General features: G+C 42.6%; 1 protein-coding gene across 3 annotated transcripts; it reads right to left on the bottom strand.

Moving 5' to 3' along the window:
* Positions 1-1,256: 1,256 nt before the first annotated feature.
* Positions 1,257-20,230, bottom strand: mocs1 (molybdenum cofactor synthesis 1). 3 transcript variants are annotated; one of them, XM_080784464.1, is made up of 11 exons: positions 19,891-20,230; positions 15,818-15,953; positions 13,952-14,119; positions 11,690-11,854; positions 9,471-9,532; positions 7,639-7,750; positions 6,446-6,558; positions 6,000-6,110; positions 5,482-5,602; positions 5,047-5,094; positions 1,257-4,285 (listed from the first exon to the last, which is right to left on the bottom strand). In XM_080784464.1, the coding sequence occupies exons 1-11, from the start codon at positions 20,140-20,142 to the stop codon at positions 3,147-3,149; spliced, it is 2,427 nt and encodes an 808-aa protein (XP_080640590.1). In that variant the 5' UTR covers positions 20,143-20,230; the 3' UTR covers positions 1,257-3,146. The 3 variants fall into 3 exon arrangements, with proteins under 3 accessions (XP_080640590.1, XP_080640591.1, XP_080640592.1); XM_080784466.1 differs by having other exon boundaries at positions 4,144-4,285; positions 5,032-5,094; positions 19,891-20,229; XM_080784465.1 differs by lacking the exon at positions 5,047-5,094.
* Positions 20,231-20,998: the final 768 nt, after the last annotated feature.

Raw genomic sequence — 20,998 nt, 5'->3', positions numbered from 1 at the left:
ACTTCAATTCGGCATAGAGTAGCGCAAACATTGCTCACTCTCTGCTGATTTCTGATTGTCTGCGCCTTTGTAAAATTGACATACACACGCACACATGTACACACACACGCTCCTCTCTCTCTCTGTCGCTCTAAGTAATTAGTCTCATGTCGCGCAGCTGCGCATATATTCTCCCGGCGGATCCTGCCGGGAGCTGTCTATGCCATAAAAAGCATAGGTGAGTTCCAGGCTAGCTAGAGTCAGGTTCCCAAACGTTTTGGCCGTGCACCCCCTGTTACCTCCTGACCTAGCTGACGCACCCCCCTGTTACCTCCTGACCTAGCTGACGCACCCCCCTGTTACCTCCTGACCTAGCTGAGGCACCCACTGTTACCTAGCCCTAGACGGAAAGGAAATATATGAACCTATTTTTATATGCAACATATGTGTTGGGCAATATTACTTAGGAGATAAATAATGTTACTTATTACTATAAAGTAATAATATTATATTACTTGGAATCAAGATTAATATATTACAAATTATATAATATATTACTTTTGCGCGCCCCCCCCACCCGCAAAAAAAAACAACAACGATCCGTTTAGTCAGCCTTTTTTAGAACCAATCACGATCAGCCAAAAAGGCTATAAAATAAAGCAGCAATCTCTCTCAACCTTTTAAATGAAATGTTTTCAAGCCAACAGCCAAAAAAAAGAAAATGTAATATGTAATAGGTATAGGTACAGTATAATATTATTGTTTTGGCAGAATAATACCATACACTATACTCATTACTGGGAAAAGTAATAATATTACAGCAATATACTAGTAACCAGTTACTGCCAAACACTGAACATATATGTGACATATTAAAGTGGTTATCTATCATTTTGAAAACATGGAGAAGCTATCCACTGACTGTATACTGGCATGTGGCAGTCATGAGACAGGTCCAAGTATATTCCATGTTTGGGATTTCAATAATTGGGTCTTATCACTGCTTGCATTTTACATTGCAGGAGAAATAGGACCACTTAGCTGCAAAGTTATTATTACAATATATGGACAGAGTGTACTTGAGGACTGGAGGAGACGGGAAACACTACCAGCTAAACTAGTTTGTCAACTCAACATAGCTTCAATTAAGGTGAACAGGTATTGTAGTCAGTATGTTTTTGTTTTATTTTATCCCACGATTTTGTAACACAGTTTTTCTTTTCACCCAGTGCCAATTATCTAAGTAATCCTGGGCGCTATACACTTCCTCTGCCAACCTGGGGTGTAGTCAGTATGTTGATGAGAAAGTATGCCGATGGCGTGCGATGGGAGTTATAAAGATAACGAAGGCTATATGATTAGTAATGAACGGCATGGCAGGATTTAAAGGACTGCATTGTCACAGTAGTTTGATGCAAAGGTGCCAAACCTTAATCAGAGGTGAGGAGGTCGTCTGATAGTGAGGCTGTGAATCAAGGGTTTCATGGATTATGAGTGAAAAAAAAGGTGACACAGGAATGTTTGTCCATGTACGGACATGCTGATGGCCCCTGGATACTGTTGGTAACAACTCAAACATTTTGTCTAATAATTTCAGTTTGTTTTAGAACGTCGGGTTTTCACTTTTCAGACATTCTCCACAGATATTTACCACTGCACAGCTTTTATCAGAATTGCGATCCCCCATACATATATACTGTGTTTATATATATACAGTATATATCCCATATACTCATAACATCGGGGATCTCCATAAAAAGGTGATACACAATTCATGTGAATATTCATTGGTCGGATTTCAGACATGTATTAATGTACAGTTTAATTCTATATAAAGAATCCACTGTGTAATTCATAACAGATGTTTTATCCTCAGTCACTTAGTCAGAACAAGCCTTTATACATTTTAGCAGATCGGTTTGAAAGCTTGCCGATCTGCTATTTTCAGCAAAAGCTTTCCCCACAATAATAGAAAACAGAAAATACACTAGTAGTATAGAGCCCTAGGGGACTCCAATAATCAATAATAATAATCATGAAGAAGAAATACTGTAAGTGTTAGTGCTCCTAAAAAGAAAATCACATTACGGATAATTAATTTAGTCTTTCTTTTCTATGTTTTTGTTTTTCACAGATTGGTATTACAAACAGTTACGAAAGGCTGTTCCAATACACTGGGATTATTCATTAGCATAGTGTATTATTAGTATTTCAGTTAATAAGCTTGCAGTAAAACTTGACACATGAAAATGCGACAAGAGTGACATCTAGAGGTACAGAGACATACTGTAAATCTGCTTTCAATGATGTTTCAGATAGATATAGGCATTAATAACAAAATCAAAAATACATTCTGTGGCACTGAAATGACAGTTACCCAATCTAGGAAACACTGCTAAATCATGTCGTACACAGCAAGAGCAGAGATTAAATCAGTTACTGTATATTGTATTTTCTTGGTGTTGTATGCTATTGTGGGCTACAACAATGCTACAACAGAATGATACAGTTACAATACATGAGACTGTGCTATACAGTATACAGCATACATTTGGCAATCCATGTCACAGAAAGGCATTCATTAATGTGTTGAAAAGGCGTTCAGTTTTTAATATGCATTCAATTGAGTAATTCATTTTTAACTCTCAGAGTAAACCACTTAATCCTGATTTATACTTCGTCATATGGCCATTATAATTCATTTCAGTTAACAAAATAACTCACTTAAAATGTCCCATGAGACAATACAAACACATATTTACTTTACTTTAATAAATGTAAGGTAAAGTGTTGGCATCAGAGTTTTAAGCCTGTTTATATTATGTATTATTATTGTCAATTGTGAGTTGTGACATGAATTTTCATCTTCATGTATTCCAGGCCTTATTGACGCAACCTTTAGAGGATTTCCACGCACTAGTTGAGTGAAAGTCAATTAATACATTTTCACAACTCTAAATGAGTTAAAAAAAATTAACAAAAGAGTGTAAAAATGGAACCAAATGGACCTTAACAACCTTCACAGGCCCATTCGGTTCCATTTGTCCAAGTAGTTATTGGGGGTCTGTGGCCAAATTGCATACCAAACTGAGGTCCTTGAAATGAAACCGTTGGGAGAACCACTGACACTTTGTTTTGGTGGTAGTGGTGGACAAGGGTGGAGACGGTCAGCGCTGACGACGGTGGAAGTCCCTCTTCCCTCCCGTCTTGGTGAGCAGCTGTATGTCCGTGATGACCATGTCGTGGCTCACCGCCTTGCACATGTCGTAGAGCGCGAGCGCCGCCACCGCGGCGGCGGTCAGCGCCTCCATCTCCACGCCCGTCTTGCCCGTGGTGCGGCAGCTCGCCGTGACCACCGCGACGCTCCGCGCCTCGTCGAGCGCGAAGGAGACGGAGGCGTGGTCCAACGGGAGCGGGTGACAGAGCGGGATCAGCGCCGACGTCTGCTTGGCGGCCATTATGCCGGCCAGCTGCGCGACGGCCAGGGCGTCGCCCTTGGCCAGCTGGTTGTCCCGCAGCAGCCGGAAGGCGACGGGGCCGAGGACGACGGTGGCGCGCGCCGTGGCCATTCGGCGAGTCGGGACCTTTCCGCCGACGTCCACCATGGCGGCGCGGCCCTGAGCGTCCGCGTGGGTCAGCTCGGCTGTGGTCGTCGTACCGTCGTCTACCTCGTCGGCTTTTTTTCCGGGGAGATTTGGGTCCGAATCGGGCTGCGTCGAGATCACTTTGTGGTCGTCTCTGGAAGATTGTCCGTGGCATAGTCTAACACTGTGGTGTTTGGAGGAACTTATTTTGGCATCCTTTAGTAGTGTGCAAAACATGTTAATTCCTGGGGTCCCCGTCAAGTGTCTCTTGGTGACATTGGGGCTCCAGGTGTGTGCGTACCAGAGACATTCTGCAGCAGAATGACTCTGTGCTTTTGTGCGTGTGGCATAGTCCGCTCTCACGGTGCGAGAACGGGCGAAAGGCGGTACATGAACAAACACAGACGAACAGAAGGGTGCTGCGGTGCAGAAGCCGCCAGTCTCACGATGGTCTCCTTCATTTTCATGCGAACTAAGACGGGAAGCCCCTTTTTCAGAGGTCCCCGAGCGGTGAACATTAGCTGCCCCTGTTGAAACAGTACTGTCTGAAAGGCACGGAACGTCCTCACCACCCAGGACTCCCTCGCTGCCCGAGCGGTACAGCTGAGGAGACCTGGCGTGCCTGGTGAGGAGTGGGTCTGTAGGCTGGGAAACGGAGGGGGCGGTCGTCCCCTGGCTGTCTTGGGACTCTGGCAGACGAAGAGTCCTTCTGCACGTGGTGCCTGTCAGACAAGGAGGGTGTTGACTTAGGCCGGGGTCGATGGAAGAACACAACTACTGTAATATACTGTCACGGCCTGGCTTTTACTGAGGGATAGTGGCGGAAAAAGTAATAACAATCCAAATCTACAAAATAACTCGTAACTAAAGCTGCCAAATAAATGCAGTGGAGTAAAACAATATTTGGATCTGAGATGTAGCGGAGTAGAAGTAAAAGTATTGGAGATTGGAAATACTCAAGAAAAGTACAAATGCCTCAAAATTTTACCCAAGTACAGTAGTTAAGTAAATGTACTTAGTTACTTTCCATCACTGTAAATAAATATGAAGATACGAGATTTCCACCCGACAGTGACGACATTCCCAGTAACATGCAAACATTCTTGAGTGGTGCAACCAGTCCAAGGAACAGCAATGGGACTATGGGACTATGTTTAGAGTACCAGTAGGGGGAAAAGTGGCGCTGTTGTGCCAGAAGCAGAGAGAGAGAGAGAGATCGTGTTAGAAACCAATAGGAACTGAAATTGGAACGATACAGAGAAGAAATTGGAACGATACAAATTGGAACGATACAGAGAATCAATAGGAACTGAAATTGGAACGATACAGAGAAGAAATTGGAACGATACAGAGAACCAATAGAGGGGAGTTGCACCACTCAGTTCACACGGGTGTGATCTTTTTATGTTACTACTGTATGTGAAGATGCATTTTTATCAAGGCACCATAAAGCGTCAACTTTACGTACAGCCACATCACCCACCGATGAGGATCATGGGTCTGTTCTTCATCTGCGAGATACTGAACATGCCTGCGTAGAGGAAGACATAATAATTGTAACAGTTAAAAGTCACACCCATGAGAAGTGAGGGGCGCTCTTATCATCATACATAATCTCATTCGGACCAATCACAATTTGCGTCCTCATTTTTGTCTTTAAAAAAAATGGCCATTCATTTTCAATGGCATTTAATGTTTGTTTTACAACACGCACGCTCAAAGCTGGACCAAGTAGGGGCTAGCGCCCGTCCAAAAGGTTAAGAACTATGTATAGATTAAAAAAATGATAATATGGAATTCTTCAGTGAAACAAAATTGTGATAGAAAACCAAAATGTCGAAAACAACAAATTAAGGGGAATTTACTCGAGCGACATACGTGTCCCGACTCACAGTCTGGGAAACCACACACACCCTACCTGCATGCTGCTTCTTCTTCCTGCCCACTGCAGCACCGATGATCTGCAGTAGCTCCTCCTCCGGCGCCCCGGAGCGCAGCACGTCCCTGAGGGACACCTCGGAGTTACCGAACAAACACACCTGAGTGGGTGGAGAGAGACAGAAGGGTCTGAAACATTACAGCAATACTGAAGGGAAGAGACTGTTCCCAGTAACCACTCACTATAATGACGTTGCTGTCAGGCAGAAACCTCCATATGTTATGGGTGTTTTTTTGGGGGGAAAGTAACGCCCCACTTGATCATGCTACACTACAGCAAGCTCAAAGCGCAGCACGGAGCAACATGTTTTGAGCTTGTAGATCTACTACTTTTGAATTTAAATCCTGCAAAGCAACGGTTTTGGACATGAGACGAACGATACAGACGAACGATATTCTTGTTGTGTGTGAGACACACACACACACACACAGACAGACAGACCGACAGACAGACAGACACAGACAGACACACCCACAGAGTCAAAGTGAAGCTCTTACCTTGAGGTTACCGTCGGCAGTGATGCGCAAGCGGTTGCAGGAGCCACAGAAGTGTTCGGACATGGAGGTGATGAAGCCAACCTGACCCTTAAAGCCTGGCACTTTAAATGTCTGCCATGGGAAGGAAAACAAAAGGAGGGAATCAAAAGCTATATGGCACATTTGTGTTAAACATTTGAACTACACACTCGCTTTGGCTCGCTCGTTGTTGCCTCACGTGGCTCAGGTTCGGCCCAAAAACGAGTCTGAAGTTCTTTTTGAGTGGTGCAACCACTCCAAGGAACAGCAACGTCCGTGCCCGCCTATGTGTTGTTCACCTATGTGTCCGTGTGACATTGAGCATGAGTATGACTAGTACCAGCAGGGGCGCTGTTGTGCCAGAAACAGAGAGAGAGAGAGCTTATAAACACAAGCGGTTTAAGCTTTACAATGATCGTGGCTCTGACCTTGGCAGTGTCTGTGTGTCCGGTGGGAAGCATTTCCAGGGTGGGCCACTGCTGTCTTATGTGGTCTAACATTTCCTGGTAGCTCACCATCTTCTTGAAGTTCCACTTGTTACCTGCAAATGATATAAGCATGTAAATATAAAAGGCAGTTCACAAAACGGATAAGACAATATTATTGGTAAAGTTCAGAAATCAAAACACCTTTTCCACAGCTAAAATGTTTACGCTACGCCATTGTCACTATGATTTGGCATAGGAAAAAACAAATTCGTCATAGTTTTAGTCAACGAAATGATCACTGATGTGGTTAGAACCATAGATATAAAACCTAGATGCTTCATTGGCCACTGCAGTCCATTCAGTATTTTAGCTGTGACGTGAGCGCCCCCTCCTGAGATACTGGGTCCTACTTTTGTGTCGCTTGTGTGTCCCCATAGAGTTATACTGTGACGCTCCGTCGGACTAAATCTGAGACGAAAACAACCACGAAAGTCTAATTTTACCGCTTTCCTCGCAACAACAAAGCTGCGCTGCTCTCCCAAATCTGGCTGTGACAGGCCGTCTGCCCCACGTGGAATACTATCGCCATTTTATTTTATTGTGTCAACTAAATCCTCATTAATGCAAACTAGATTCAACATACTCAAGCCTGCATACTCAATATGCCCCCGAAATATTTTACAGAGCAATAATAATGATAATAATAGTCTTTATTGTCTCCACATCATATATTTGTGTTATATTAAGACCCATTTTAACGCTCAATGGCTTCCCTTCTGAAAAATAACGTCATTGTGAAAAGATTCCCACGTTTAGATATTCTATTTACAATGAGATGCGGACGGGAGCTGGTGCCACTTGGACCCGGACGTAACGTAGCACTACTTAAATACACAGACTTAAATACTGAATTGGAGGGACCTGTGTCGCGCGGGTAGGCAGAAATCAAGCGGGAGTGCGGAAGGCACGCTGGCCACTCAAAAGTGACTACTAGCCATTTTGGCCAATCGCAACGCGCCTTTTACAGGCCTTGTCAAATCAATTCAAAAGTAGCTTTATTTGGATTGAGACAACAGACAGTTTACATTGCCTCTTGATTGGTCTACCCGACCGAATGTCCCCTCCCTCGAGGTTACGGACGCCCCAGAGGATAGGCTCTGGCTACCTTTCTATGGTCTATGGTTAGAACTCACCATCAAAAGGCATGTATTCGATGAAGCGCACGTCCAGCGGCTTCTTCTCCGTCAGGGCAACAAAGTCCAGCAGCTCGTCTTCATTGAGGCCGCGCATGATCACACAGTTCACCTGCAGACAGAGCCATGCATACATTTTGTGAAACGTCTTTTTTGTTGCAACTATAACGGAAACCGATTGGGTTGTGGGAGGGTTGGGGGGAGGGGGGATGGTTAGCCCTGTGTTGAAGACAAAAAAAGGGGAGGGATAAGTGACAGGATGTGTAGGTGGGAGATTGTAACATGTTTGTCCCTGTGGAAATAATTGCGGAGTAGAGTGTACTGTAGGTTGCGCTCAATGTAAAATGTAAAATGATTAATAAAAACTTGGTCACAAAAAACTGTTCACCTGCAGAGGGCAGTACAACATGATGGGACATTCTGCAGTGCATCTCACCAGAGATCCAAAATGGACCCTTATTATTATTATTATGGGTCTGTAACTCTGAGAGTGGACAAAAGTAGCCAAATTGTCCTGTAGAACCAGGAGAGCTTTTAGTTGGGTAAGAAAGCCACATCCGTCATCACAAATGTGATGAGGTCCTCACTAATGTGATATGGTCATCACATTTGGTCAAGTGGTTATGGCATTTAGCCCAAGGAGTGTTTTTTTGTGCAAAACTAATACTTGGAATGGATTCAGAATCACGAAAACCCCCTAGTTTGACACGTCACATGCTACTTAAATCAGAATGAAATTTTGATATTTTTTGGCCTTATTGTGTTGTTAATGGTAGCCATATGGATTTGGGGCTCTCACGAATTTTGCCCACATTTTTGCGAGGGGGATGGAGGCTCAATTTGTTTTTTAACCTTCATAGATGATAAATCCACTGAGTAACGGACCTTTGCTCTCCACAGTCACAGAAGTATCAGCTTTTAACCAACTTATCTGGTACCAAGCAGCTATGACCAGTGGTGTAAAAAGTATTCACATGTTTTACTTAAGTGCAAGACCACTTTGGTCAAGGTTTTGGTGATGTAACTCCAAATGTGGACAAGAAATCAAAAATAATTGCTCCAGTGATTGGAAATTGATAATTCCAAATATGCTCCTCATTGACTTACATTGTACGCTGAAACAGCTCTCAAAGTCACTCTTTTAGTATGTAAACAAACATAAACTAAGCTGATTCAGACAATATAGAGCATCACCAAACCCACTTACCGTTTGTTTTTCTAATAAAAATGTTAACTTCCTGAAGTTCCGGATCCAGATTTTAAAATAGTAAAGTATAAATATTTCAATGTAGAAACACAAGTAAAGGTCATTTTACTTGTAAAGTCGTAATTAAAAAATTACTTGAGTAAAATTACAAAAGTATTCTTATCAAAATGTACTTAACGTACCAAAAGTATAATCTATAAAAATCTTTAGAAAATAGCAGATCTACAAGCTCACAATGAGTTGCATCGCATTGTGCGTAGTGTGTATGTAGGACTCAGCTGCTGATTTCAACTGTCCCATTGCATGATATGACAAGGTTCACATCAAACAGTACTAACCTTGTCTAGATAACATTGACTGAAGTCTGAAGCATTTTAGCATCTACACAAATTCAAATAAATCATTTAATTTAGCTTATTACGAACATATTATAGGTCATTACAACTGAAATTGCAACACCATTCATTTCATTTGGGGGATGTTCAGTACGCAGATGTATCCTGTTGTACTCTTCAGGAAAGTGTGTGTGTGTGTGTGTGTGTGTGTGTGTGTGTGTGTGTGTGTGTGTGTGTGTGTGTGTGTGTGTGTGTGTGTGCGTGCGTGCGTGTGTGTTCGCTCACTATACCTTGACCGGGTTGTAGCCCATCTCGATGGCCTTGTCAATGCCCTCCATGACCTTGTGGAACCCTGAGAAAAAGCAAGTAAACTTCCTGGTAAAAAACGATCTTTGTCCCATCATAGAACGACCCTAAAATAATAATTCATAGCATTACACTTTTATTTGGGTTTATGACATCAGTATTTAACCAGCACAAACATTGAAGCCATTTCTTATGCAATCTCATACAGTATTTCTAGGGAAGAATGGCTGTGAGAGAACAGGAAGGCTGGTGAACGTAAGCCATTAAACTCACAACAGATAAGAGGGCTGTGGTAAAACTGTCACAGGGATTTACCATGACCTGAGCTTAACCTGTAATTGTAGGCGAAATGTTTTGGGAAAACCGTCTCAAGGCCTATTCATAGTCTGGATTTTCGGTGGTGAGGTGACCACCGCTCCGGTGGTGAGCTGACCACCGTAGCTGAAATAACGTTGAGCGGTGGTGAGTAAAAACAGAGAGAAGGGCTGGATGCAGTGGCGGCGGTTTGCTCTTCACCGCGGCTCGTGACGTCATGTTGTAGTTCGGTGGTCACCTCACCACCGACAATCCAGACTATGTATGAGCCTCCGTTCACTCTCTGTTCCCATCACCAATGTAATGTGTTATTGCTTAGTTTTGTCTTGCTTTAGTTTATTTCATTTCATTATACATTTTCTTTTTTGAACACTACACAAATCGTATTTATTGCACACTTCTCCATATCTTGTCACTTACTGTAGGACAGAGGTGCCCACACTTTTCTTACTTGAGAGCCACTTTCAAAATGACCAGCTCAACGAGATCTATACCACCAAAAAAAAAAAAGGATTCCATTGCTGAAACTAGTTTAACAATGTACCTGAGGGGGCTTTGGAATAGCAGTGCTGGCATTACATAGAAGACAAACACACTTGGAATGGGAAATAGAGGGGGAAATGGAATTGATAGGTCTTTTCGTATAACTTTGTAATGCTACTCACATTTGTGCGCAACATTCTTGAAAACAAAGTATTGCATTGATGGTTTGAGCTGACCTTTTGAAGTTAATCAAGTTACCAATAGTTTTTTTTCTTCATACATTTATATATATTTTTAGGGTCATGTCATGTGGTCTTTACTGATCTACCTGCACACACACACACACACACACACACACACACACACACACACACAGAAGCAGCGAGGGCTTCAGTGTCTTGCTCAACACTCAGACAAGAACATTTTTAAAAATTGAGGAAATTTCCTAGTCTAAAAATATGGATTAAATATGGCATTTGTTTTGTTGCCATCATAAGTACCGCTCATTGTCATTTCGGTGTATATTTAAGTTTAATATTTAAAATGTGTCATATCTGCCCCGTTCATTGCTTTGTTCCAAAAGCATAAAAGGCAAATCGTTAATCACAATTATTTTGTACGACAATTGATTGACAAGTGAAAGGACATGATTGTGACGGCCCTGAGTAAAGCTCCTACTGTCACTCTCTAGTTCTCCCCTTCAGTCTCTCCCTTTTTAAAGTCACTCAGTCCATCTTCCAGACACATTACTGCCCAGAGCTCTGTCACTCTGTCAACTCCTGTACACCCTCCTGGCCCCCCCACTGTGCGCTAAAAGCACTCACGCTCTTTAAGTAAATTAGTGGGCTGCACCCGGTCGGCGACTACGGTATAAGTATTGATTTTCAGGCAATAAAAGAAAAGATCTGCTGGTGCCAGGGGGTTATAAGTAAATAGCATTGTCAGAGCTAATGTGAGACTGTGCACTTTCAAGACTCACTCTTGTAGCTGATTGAGTGTAATCGGACTGCATACTAATAAACTCTTGTTGCCTTGGAAAGTGAATATAATATGCAATGCTCAGAGATTAGATTTAAAAAAAAATGTTAATAGCGATTATTTCATTGGTTACTTTTCCCAATACATTTGTGGTGTCTTTTTACATTGTTGTCATACCAAAGACTCCCTGCTTGGCACATCAAGGGTTGGATTGGGGGTAAGTCCCTGCGACACACTAGCGTCATGTCCAGGGGGTGTAATTGTACATCAAGCTGCCTCACGCTACAGTAACACGAGATAGGCTCCTGCCCTATGGGCCTCATGGCTTACATATCCCCCCCCAATGGATAATTTAATTTAAAATAATTGGTCTGATTAAAATGTCCTTTGCCGCTGCAGCAGTCCACTGCCTGCGACACTGCCATACCTTTCCTTCGGACGATGAACTCAAACTTGGCAGGCACCAGGGAATCCAGGCTGATGTTGATGAGGTCGAGGCCCGCGTCCTTTAGCTTGGGCAGCATGCGGGCCAGGTTCATGCCGTTGGTTGTGACCGCAATGGTCTTGAGGCCCTCCAACTTCCTCAGCTCCGCTATCAAGAGAGAGACAGTAGTTCACATACAGATGAATTCAATTCAATTTAGACCTGAGGGCCGATTCTAAAAGTGCCTTATAAATCCTAAATAGTTGATCTATCAGCTCTTTCCGCTATTTTTGGAAAATGTTTGAAAATACACAAACATTTTTCAACATGTAAATGATTGTGATTATCTCAAATGACTGCAATTTGGTGATTGTGTAATAATTGCGACAGGCCTACCTATGCTTGGGCAAAACGAAAGCAAACACACACAATCACAGTGCCGTTACGACATGACGGCGATATCGTTGACAATATCAACAGTATTATCAGTGCAATAACCACACCCCCTACAATGTTACTGAGAAATAGAATACACAGAGAATGAATGATGTGCAACTAGTAGGAGAACAAAGCCGACGACAGAATGACTGCGGTGGAGTCTGGCATATCTGCTCCATATTTTTAATAACTGTGTCACTGTCATGGTGAACTCCATGTGACCACACACACACACACACACACACACACACACACACCACTTTTGTTGGTTTTGCGTAACAACACAAAATAATCCACTTCCCTCAAGTGTGTCTCCCACTATAGGGCTGGGCGATATGACTTCAAATCAATCAATAATCAAGATTATTTATTTCTAACTTTTGTCTCATGTGAGGTCCCAGCAGGGATCAGTCGGGTGACCATGTCAATATACTGCTGATCCTCCTCACATCACATGGCTCCTGTCTGCTGGAACATTATCCCTGGATAGTAGACACATTTGTTCTCGAGGGGGGGATTTCAGACCGTCCGTGTTTCCCAGGTGGCCTCTCTCCCCGCTCAGCTATGTATCGCATCACACCCCCCCCCCCCCTCCCCCCGACATGCTTGACTGTTAAGTCTGTACGTACGCTATGCCCCCCACATCTTTCCATTTGCATTAACCATGCATTCGACATTGTGACCTTATCCATTCCACACTCATGCATATCGCCTTTAGACTGAAAGAATGCATGGTGAGAAGGACTCTGCTTTTAGTCCTGTGTGTGACACAACTCCAGTCCACAGGCGGAAGCGCAGGTTTATGAATCATTGATGGTCTTTGGTTCCTGAACGACCATTTGTCGAAAAGTAAAAGCCCTGTCACAACATTCGCTTAGTCATGAAGTTAACGCCATTACGAAAGCCATTTATTTGCAGGGCAAGCTGGCCAAACTGTCACAATAACATAAATGAATGTGCAAAGCAGCTTTCAACTGCCACTGGTAAAACAGATAAAAGAACCTGCAAAAATCGAGGCGTGGTTGGTGTGACACTTTTTTTATTAAGGCACTCCTTGTTATCTCAAAAACCCCAAGACTATGATATCTTAAGTGACAGACAGGTGACACGGTATCTACTGTACAACACAGCCTGACAGACCTGCCGAATGTCATCATCTAAGCCAGCGTAGTCACAAAAGTATGAATCCGACATGGTTGCCTTCTCTATTGTGCACTGGAGAATAATATCAAGACATGTTTTTTGCACCAATATTGCCTTTTTGAGCAAAGAAAATAATAGTAACCCATTAGAGGATCAGGACCAGTCAGAAGCCTCATTCTGCCTCTTCGTTCACCCTTTAAAATCAGTGATTCTCAAACGTCTCAGCTAAACGCCCAAAAAGATACATTTGGATGCACCACTCAGTAGTGTACAAACATACTTTTTCTTCAAAAATAATAATTAAAAAAAGTTTTTGCTTAGTTTAACCCATTCTGATCGGGAACCCATTTAGGTGTTAGCATCATGTTATGCTTTAGCTATTGAAAAATAGCAGATCTACAAGCTCATAGCGCGCCACCGAGTGGCGCGCTACGAGCTTGTAGGTCTGCTATTTTTTGAAAAATCGAAAAACGACTGACATTTTTAGAATCTGATCTCAGGTCAGAATGGGTTAATCAGACCAGTGTGTGTCCAGTGGAAACCTCGTATGAATCTGATCTCAGGTCAGAATGGGTTAAAGAGCAAAACGTGGTACTCGCGACCCATGAAAAGCTGTTTGGCCTTTTTTATCAACCCCACTCCCCCCCCCACCACCATCTCCAAAAGGGCACCTCCTGACCTTACCAATGATATCCACCACGTCGGGTCTGATGAGGGGCTCTCCCCCTGTGAGGCGGATCTTCTCCACTCCCTCCCTGACGAAAAGACGAGCCAGAGTCAGCACCTCGGCGGCGGTGAGGAGCTGGCTGCGTGGGGTGAGCTTCACCCCCTCCTCCGGCATGCAGTACTGACCTGAGAAAGAGGGACAGGACTTTAACCACATGAACCCCAACCACAGTAGAGTCATTATTATCAAACCTTTTTTTTCAACCCCCAAATTGATATGCATTTGGCTGCGCGGACTCCCATCTGAAAAGAGTTCGGCAGAAGAGAAGATTTATGTTAAATATATATATATATATATATATATATATATATATATGTATACATACACACATTTTCGATATTATTCACAATAGGTCACCCAGGGGTATTTCCGTACTCAAGGGGACGTGGGGACGGACGGACAGACAGACAGACACACATGTTAGTTGAAGTGGTTAGGCACCGCTAAAGAAATTGCAGATTTACAAGCTTGCAGTGCGGCACGAAGTGACATGCTGTGAGCTTCTAGATCTGCTTTTTTCAATAGCCAATGTATAAATGGATAAAGTGGTTCAAATGATTGTGATGCTACTTTGCTGGGAACCCCACTTTGAGAACTGTTCCTATTCTGAGCAGGTCATAACAGCCAGATTTTTGCCCGGAAATAGGTGGGCATTCAACACAAATAGGCAAACACACATTTTGTGAAGAAATATATTTCCTTCTCTGGTATGTGTAAGTATTGAAAGAAAATGAAATTGAACATACTGGGTGTTAACAAGGGAATATATTGGTTAAAATATGGTTGAATATGTAACCCCGAAATGTAGTGTACAGAAAAGAAATTGTGTAGTTGAATATAGTCATTCATTTTCTGTTGACAAGGTTTGATTCAATACATTTCAATAGGGGGAGCTGTGGGGTGAGGTAACCGGAACAGCTATAAAAGTACAGGAAGTGAGGCAGCCACGGGTTCCATTTTAGGTACCAAAAGAGTGGGTTAGTGTTTGGTGGTGGTTTGTGAAAGAGACTCTTTTAAGGCCAATACTAACCCATAATCAGAAATTGATAAACCACAGAGTAGTGGGGTAGGGTACACTTTGAGATCTGGAAGAAGAAACGTTTGGTCAAGGAACATTTCTGAGGTTTTAGCTAGTCTGAATCCCTTCAGAGCATTTGGAGAAAGGGGGACCTGCTGTGGCCTCATGAAGGTGAGGAATATTCGATTTGTTTTCCCCACCATTTTGAGCAATGCATTGCCACATTTGGCAAAAACAGGCGAACATTTGGCAAAATAGCTGATTTGTGTCGTGACTGAGTTTGTACATCAGCTATTTTTTGCTATTTTACATACAATGGCGTGTACAGGGTAGTGGTTAAAGAATAGCATTCAATCATGGCCTTCCTTTCATTCTAGTACACAATGTTTCATTTCATTCTAGTACACAATGTTTCCTTTCTGAACCCAAATCAGTTTGGCCAATGGAAGATGATGACCCTATGGGGCAGTGGTTCTCAAACCTGTTCATGCCAAGCACCTCCAAATTAATATGCAATTATGTATTTCAGACCCCCATCTGAAAAGACTTTTGTGATGCTAGATTAACTACTTTTGGTAAGTGACCCCTTGGTAATCCATTAAATGGGTTTGAATGGCGGAGAACACCAGCGTGAACAAACCTACGGCCACTTTGAAAATCAATCCCGATACAGTCCCCAATCTGATAAGGACCGCCCTTAAGTCTTTGCATTGGTTCCACCTTGTTTTAGCCCATTCATTGAATTTAGATTTCACCAGACGTTTCAGTGGGCAGAGATCTCAGATGAGGCCCAGCGTTAACTTACAGCGCAGGTTGCACTTCTCCGTCAGTGAGATGCGGAGATAGCTGTGCCTACGACCAAAGTTGTCAGTCAGGAACGCTGAAAAGGGAGTGTTGTCCTCATCTAACCTCCGTCTCCGACTCCCAGGGGAAGCCAGTTCCTGGGTAAAAACAAATAAAAGAAAAGCCAAAAGGATTATGAAAACATTTTTTCTAGCTGGGTTTCTTTCTGTACACATGGTAAAGAAAGCTTTGCCAAATCGACAGGCTAAGAAAAGGTTGTTTGTTGTCGTTTGTTTGTTGTTGCAGTAAGGGACTATTTGTGCCTCAAAGTGTGAGGCAGAAAACGGATAATGTATGGTAGACAGTTTGAATGAGCTGATGCGTGTGGATTTGAGACCAAACACAACTAGGGGTGCAGCGGTTTTCAACCGAAAACCGAACCGTTCGGTTCAGCATACACGGTTCAATGCGCTCTAATGAACCGCGCTTTTTCGGTTTGCATTAATTCATTTCTTACAGCTGCGAAGAATGTATTTCTCGGTCACACACCGTCCTACTTAGAAGTCTAGCACTCTATCGGTCACACACCGTCCTACTAAGAAGTCTAGCACTCTTTCGGTCACAGAAGTGTAGCACTCTGTCGGCCCACCCCCTACACACACACACACACACACACACACACAGAGAGAGAGACGGCATGATGAGGAGAATCCAGCCCTCGCAAAGACCACTCGGTGGAATAATTATTGATCGTCATACACAGAGACACACACAGCGGAGTAACCTCGAATCAACAGGCTTCTAAGCACCGTCTTGTTCAGATCTGCTTCTGCATCTGCACTCGCTGTTTGAGTGCTAAAAAGGGAGAGAGAGAACAAAAACAACTCGTTGTTGTTGCTCTGTCCACCCGGAGCAGGAGAAGAACATTCCGTCTGAAAAGTCCCAACAAAATACTCTATGTCCAATCCATGACTGTAGATAGAAACCCTTCTTCTAATAATATAAGCATAATATCTCATGCAGAGATCTTTATTGTAAACTTTTGTAAATGTTTCTGTACGACACGGCACTCTGCTGTGAATCCTCCCTGCATGTGCTGCGAGTCTGCAGTGCACCACGTGTGAGCGCATAGGTGCATTGTTTTTCCCTTGAACATAATGATGAGGCACATTAAAATAGCAATATAAGGTTTTTTTCCCCCTTTAAATAATGAAAAGGCAGAAATGTCTAATAAAATAATATATGCTAAAAAAAGAATAAAAGATAATGCTAAAAATAAACTTTTTGAGTGGTGCAAGCCAGTCCCTTGGACTTATGTGTGTGGGTGCCTGCCTGGCTGGCTGGGTATGAGCATGAAAACAGCATGGTTGTTTTTCACCACCTGTGTGCAACCTAACACACACACACACACAAACACATGCCCATATTAACTGTATATGATGATTTCGTGTGTGCCAGTAAGGTACAGTAGAGGGTACAGTAGAGGGACCGGCACACAGTAACTCTGTCATTTCTCAACCGTTTCGGACACGGGGCGGCAGTTCGGAACCGGCCCGGCACCCTGGGCGCGTTCCTGCCCCCCCCCCCCCCGGAAACCCCCACACAGAGTTGCACTCACTTTACACAGGTGTGATTTTTTCTTTTTACTGTACCGAAACCGAACCGAAACCGTGGCCCCCATACCGAAGTACGAACCGAACCGAGGTGTAACTGAACCGTTGCACCCCTAAACACAACTAACAAGACAATCCGCTAAGGCCACAGTGCAGCAACAATCTTCTCCCTGTTTATTACTGTATCGAGAAGCACGTGTTTCTAAAAATAACTCTGGGACTTCGGATGTTAATAAAAGGCTGCTTTAGTTTAGTTTAACCCATTACAACCGGAGGCAGATTCTTCAGTAGCTTTTATATATAGATATATATATATATATATATATGGCTGTGGACCCCCATTATTATTACTACCCTTATTATTATTATTATTACTATATAGGCCAAATCTAAGCCCGGCTTAGATCTATTTTTCTCAGAATCTATGGCCAGAACTTTATATTTTTAATGTAATCTAAGTCTGACACTATACTCTGCTTAGTGTATTCTGAATCATGTTCAAACAAGGGTAGGCGCAATAAGCCTCGGCTTCTGCCTTCACCTTTTCGGTACCACTATATTAATGTATGTACTGTATGTCTATGTACAGTACTCCTTTTTTCCTTTTATTGACGGAAATAAAATCTATCTATCTAAAAAATGTTTTGTGCCAGGGACGTCCCCCAGCCACTTTCAAGATTTTTCTAAAATGTTCACTTGGTGCCATGCTGCTATTTTTGAGAACCACAGTTTTTCTAAACCACTGTTCTAAATCCTAATAGTTGCCTGAAAAACGTAGGTTGCTACCAACTGTAGGTCTATGGCTAAAATCTAAACTAACAGATGCTTTCCCGGATTGAATAGTGGAATAATAATAATAATACAAATAATAATAAACTTTATTTGTATAGCATACAGGGTTGCATTTCAAAGTGCTTCACAGGCACATAGGATAACAATTCAAATATAGAAAATGCTGCTCTACAAGTTCAAAACGCGTCGCATTGCGACACGTTTTGAGCTTGTAGATCGGCTATTTTTTGCTACGACAGTAATATGCAACATGGCCCTCTGGCCACTATATTATAGTGGCCCTCTGGAGTTTGTGTGGAACTATAGTGGCCCTCTGGAGTTTGTGTGGAACTATAGTGGCCCTCTGGAGTTTGTGTGGAACTATAGTGGCCCTCTGGAGTGAGTGTGGAACTATAGTGGCCCTCTGGAGTTTGTGTCGAACTATAGTGGCCCTCTGGAATGAGTGTGGAACTATTGTGGCCCTCTCGTTGTCAAAAGTTGCCCACCCCTGGTCTATACACTATACTATAGGTACAGTATGTGAGCCAATATGTTACGATTCCCCTCTCTTCTGCCTGTATACAAAAACAATAACTACAATGTAGGCTCCGGGACGGCATACTGACTGGGTCCTCGTTTCACCATGAGTCTATTCATGAATTATATATCATAGACAACTGTCAATGACACTTTGGAGACACCCTTACTATACATGTTGTGAAATATTCTGCCCCGGCAGGTCACTCACCCTGAAAGCACTGAGCTGCAGTGCATAGTGCCTGTCCGCCAGGCTGAACGAACACATAACTGTCACGGTTATGTCATTTTACTTGACAATGAATTGTCTCAAAAATAATTGCGATTATTTACGATTTAACTGCATTTCTGTCGTTGAACATTGGAATACATGAATGAAATTTGCATTTTTGTTTTCCTTTTACTAGCCTTCATAAACAAAAGGCATGACAAATAACTTGTACTTCAATAACCTTAAACTTGAAAAGGGTTGGGGTGAATGATTGAATACTGGAAATATCCAATCTACAAGCTCAAAACGCTTTTGAATTGAATCGAATATATATGAACATTTTTTCAACATGGAAGTGATTATGACTATTGTGCAAAAAAATTACTATTATGCAATTTGTGAAATGTCATCCACACTCGAGGTCAGACTGGGTGAAATCTGCAGTAGTCCACATTGAATCCGGGTAATTTCGTGGTGTAAATAATTGTTTAGATATTCAGATATAGCATAGGCCTATACTGTAATAAGCAATAATAGTGGGGTGGTAGTAGAAATGAATAACACCTCGCCCAAATCTTGTGTTGTGGATTTGAACAAGAAAAATACAGTATTTGACAAATAAACACACTTTGTTGAGCCTATAACTATAATAAACTATAGTTTACTTTAAATGGTCCAGTCAATAAACAGTTGCTGGTTCTCTCAATGGCTTCAGGCAGAACAGGGTCCTTAAAATGACTTGGTTGGTGGGATTGGGAACCAAACACGTTACGAGTGTGCAAATGGGTGATACGAGGAGTTTATCGTAGTCCAAGTCACTGTCACTGTCACGGAGATAAAACTCTTACCAATGGGGGTACGTACGTGGAACCCATAATCGTGGATTAATCATTCATCCATAGACGATGACAGTGTGAATACATAGAGGCAAGCACTATATACTATAATACCAATAATAATCACCTGTGTTGGCCTAGTTTTCAATGCAGCGGTGAAGTTGGGCAGTGGGCTCGGGTCTCCTCCGTGAAGTTCTTCGTTGTCCTGGTGCTTTATAGCACTGGAAGACCTCTGAACGCTCCCACTGGTACCGCTGATGGGTGACAGCAGTCTGCCCGCCGCGTGTGTTGTGAAGTCCCTGCCGCTGCATGCACCTCTCTGTCTGGATATGAGGCGACAGCACCACATCATGCTGCCGTGAGACGCCATACTAGACATAGGCCTACTAGATGTGAATCAGCAGTCCAGTCCCCCCAGGGCCCCGGAGTTGTTGTTTATGTGTCAAAGCTGGAAGAACTGGAGACCAAGCTCAGGACACTGCAATCCAAAAACAGCCATTCACCAGTTGCCATATTTTGTGTGTGAGAGATATAAGCAACCACGAATAGGAAAACGAGTCGAGCACAAAACATATGCGTGCTCGCGATAGATGGAATCAAAATTAATAGATGGATCCATTTTCAATAAATCTTGCAATGAAATGTGGAATATTTGGAATATTTTTTAAACACTCGTCTATAACAACACAAAAATGCTCATGGCACAAAACAGTAGGCAAATTTGTATATTCGGTGCCATGTCATAATACAGCATATCTTAAAATAAGCAAAAACACTCATTCCAAAAAGCTTATCTTATAGGCCTACTAATAAAGTGAAATAAATATAACATAATCCCTTTGATTTGAGTAGAGGTATGCTAAAATGCCATGTCCCCCATCATATTTATTCAGCTTCAGTTACAAATAGCCTATCTAATCAAATGCAAACAAAATCAAAATTTTGAATTCTTATTATACTGTAATACTGTAGGCTATAGTTCTATTGATTCTCAGCAAATGTTATCAATTGTGATGTATTTCTAATGCTTAAAATCTTGAAATGAGCTTTTTATCAATGTTTAAGGATGCATTACTGATGTCTGGTGCTGGGACTCTGGTGCAACGCACAGGTCCTCGCTCTACTCCTGGTGAGAGCAGGAGTGGACCTGGTGAGACGTAGGAGGGGCCCGGCCAGGAGACAACCCACAGAGCCTAGTCCTAGTCCCTCCATGTGCCAGAAGTGTAGCTCCCAGC

The sequence above is a fragment of the Protomyctophum bolini genome, assembly GCF_963924005.1.
Source record: "Protomyctophum bolini genome assembly, chromosome: 15".
NCBI classification, from domain to species: domain Eukaryota; kingdom Metazoa; phylum Chordata; class Actinopteri; order Myctophiformes; family Myctophidae; genus Protomyctophum; species Protomyctophum bolini.
Note: the sequence above shows the minus strand (reverse complement) of the source record. Positions and strands in the feature narration are given on the sequence as shown.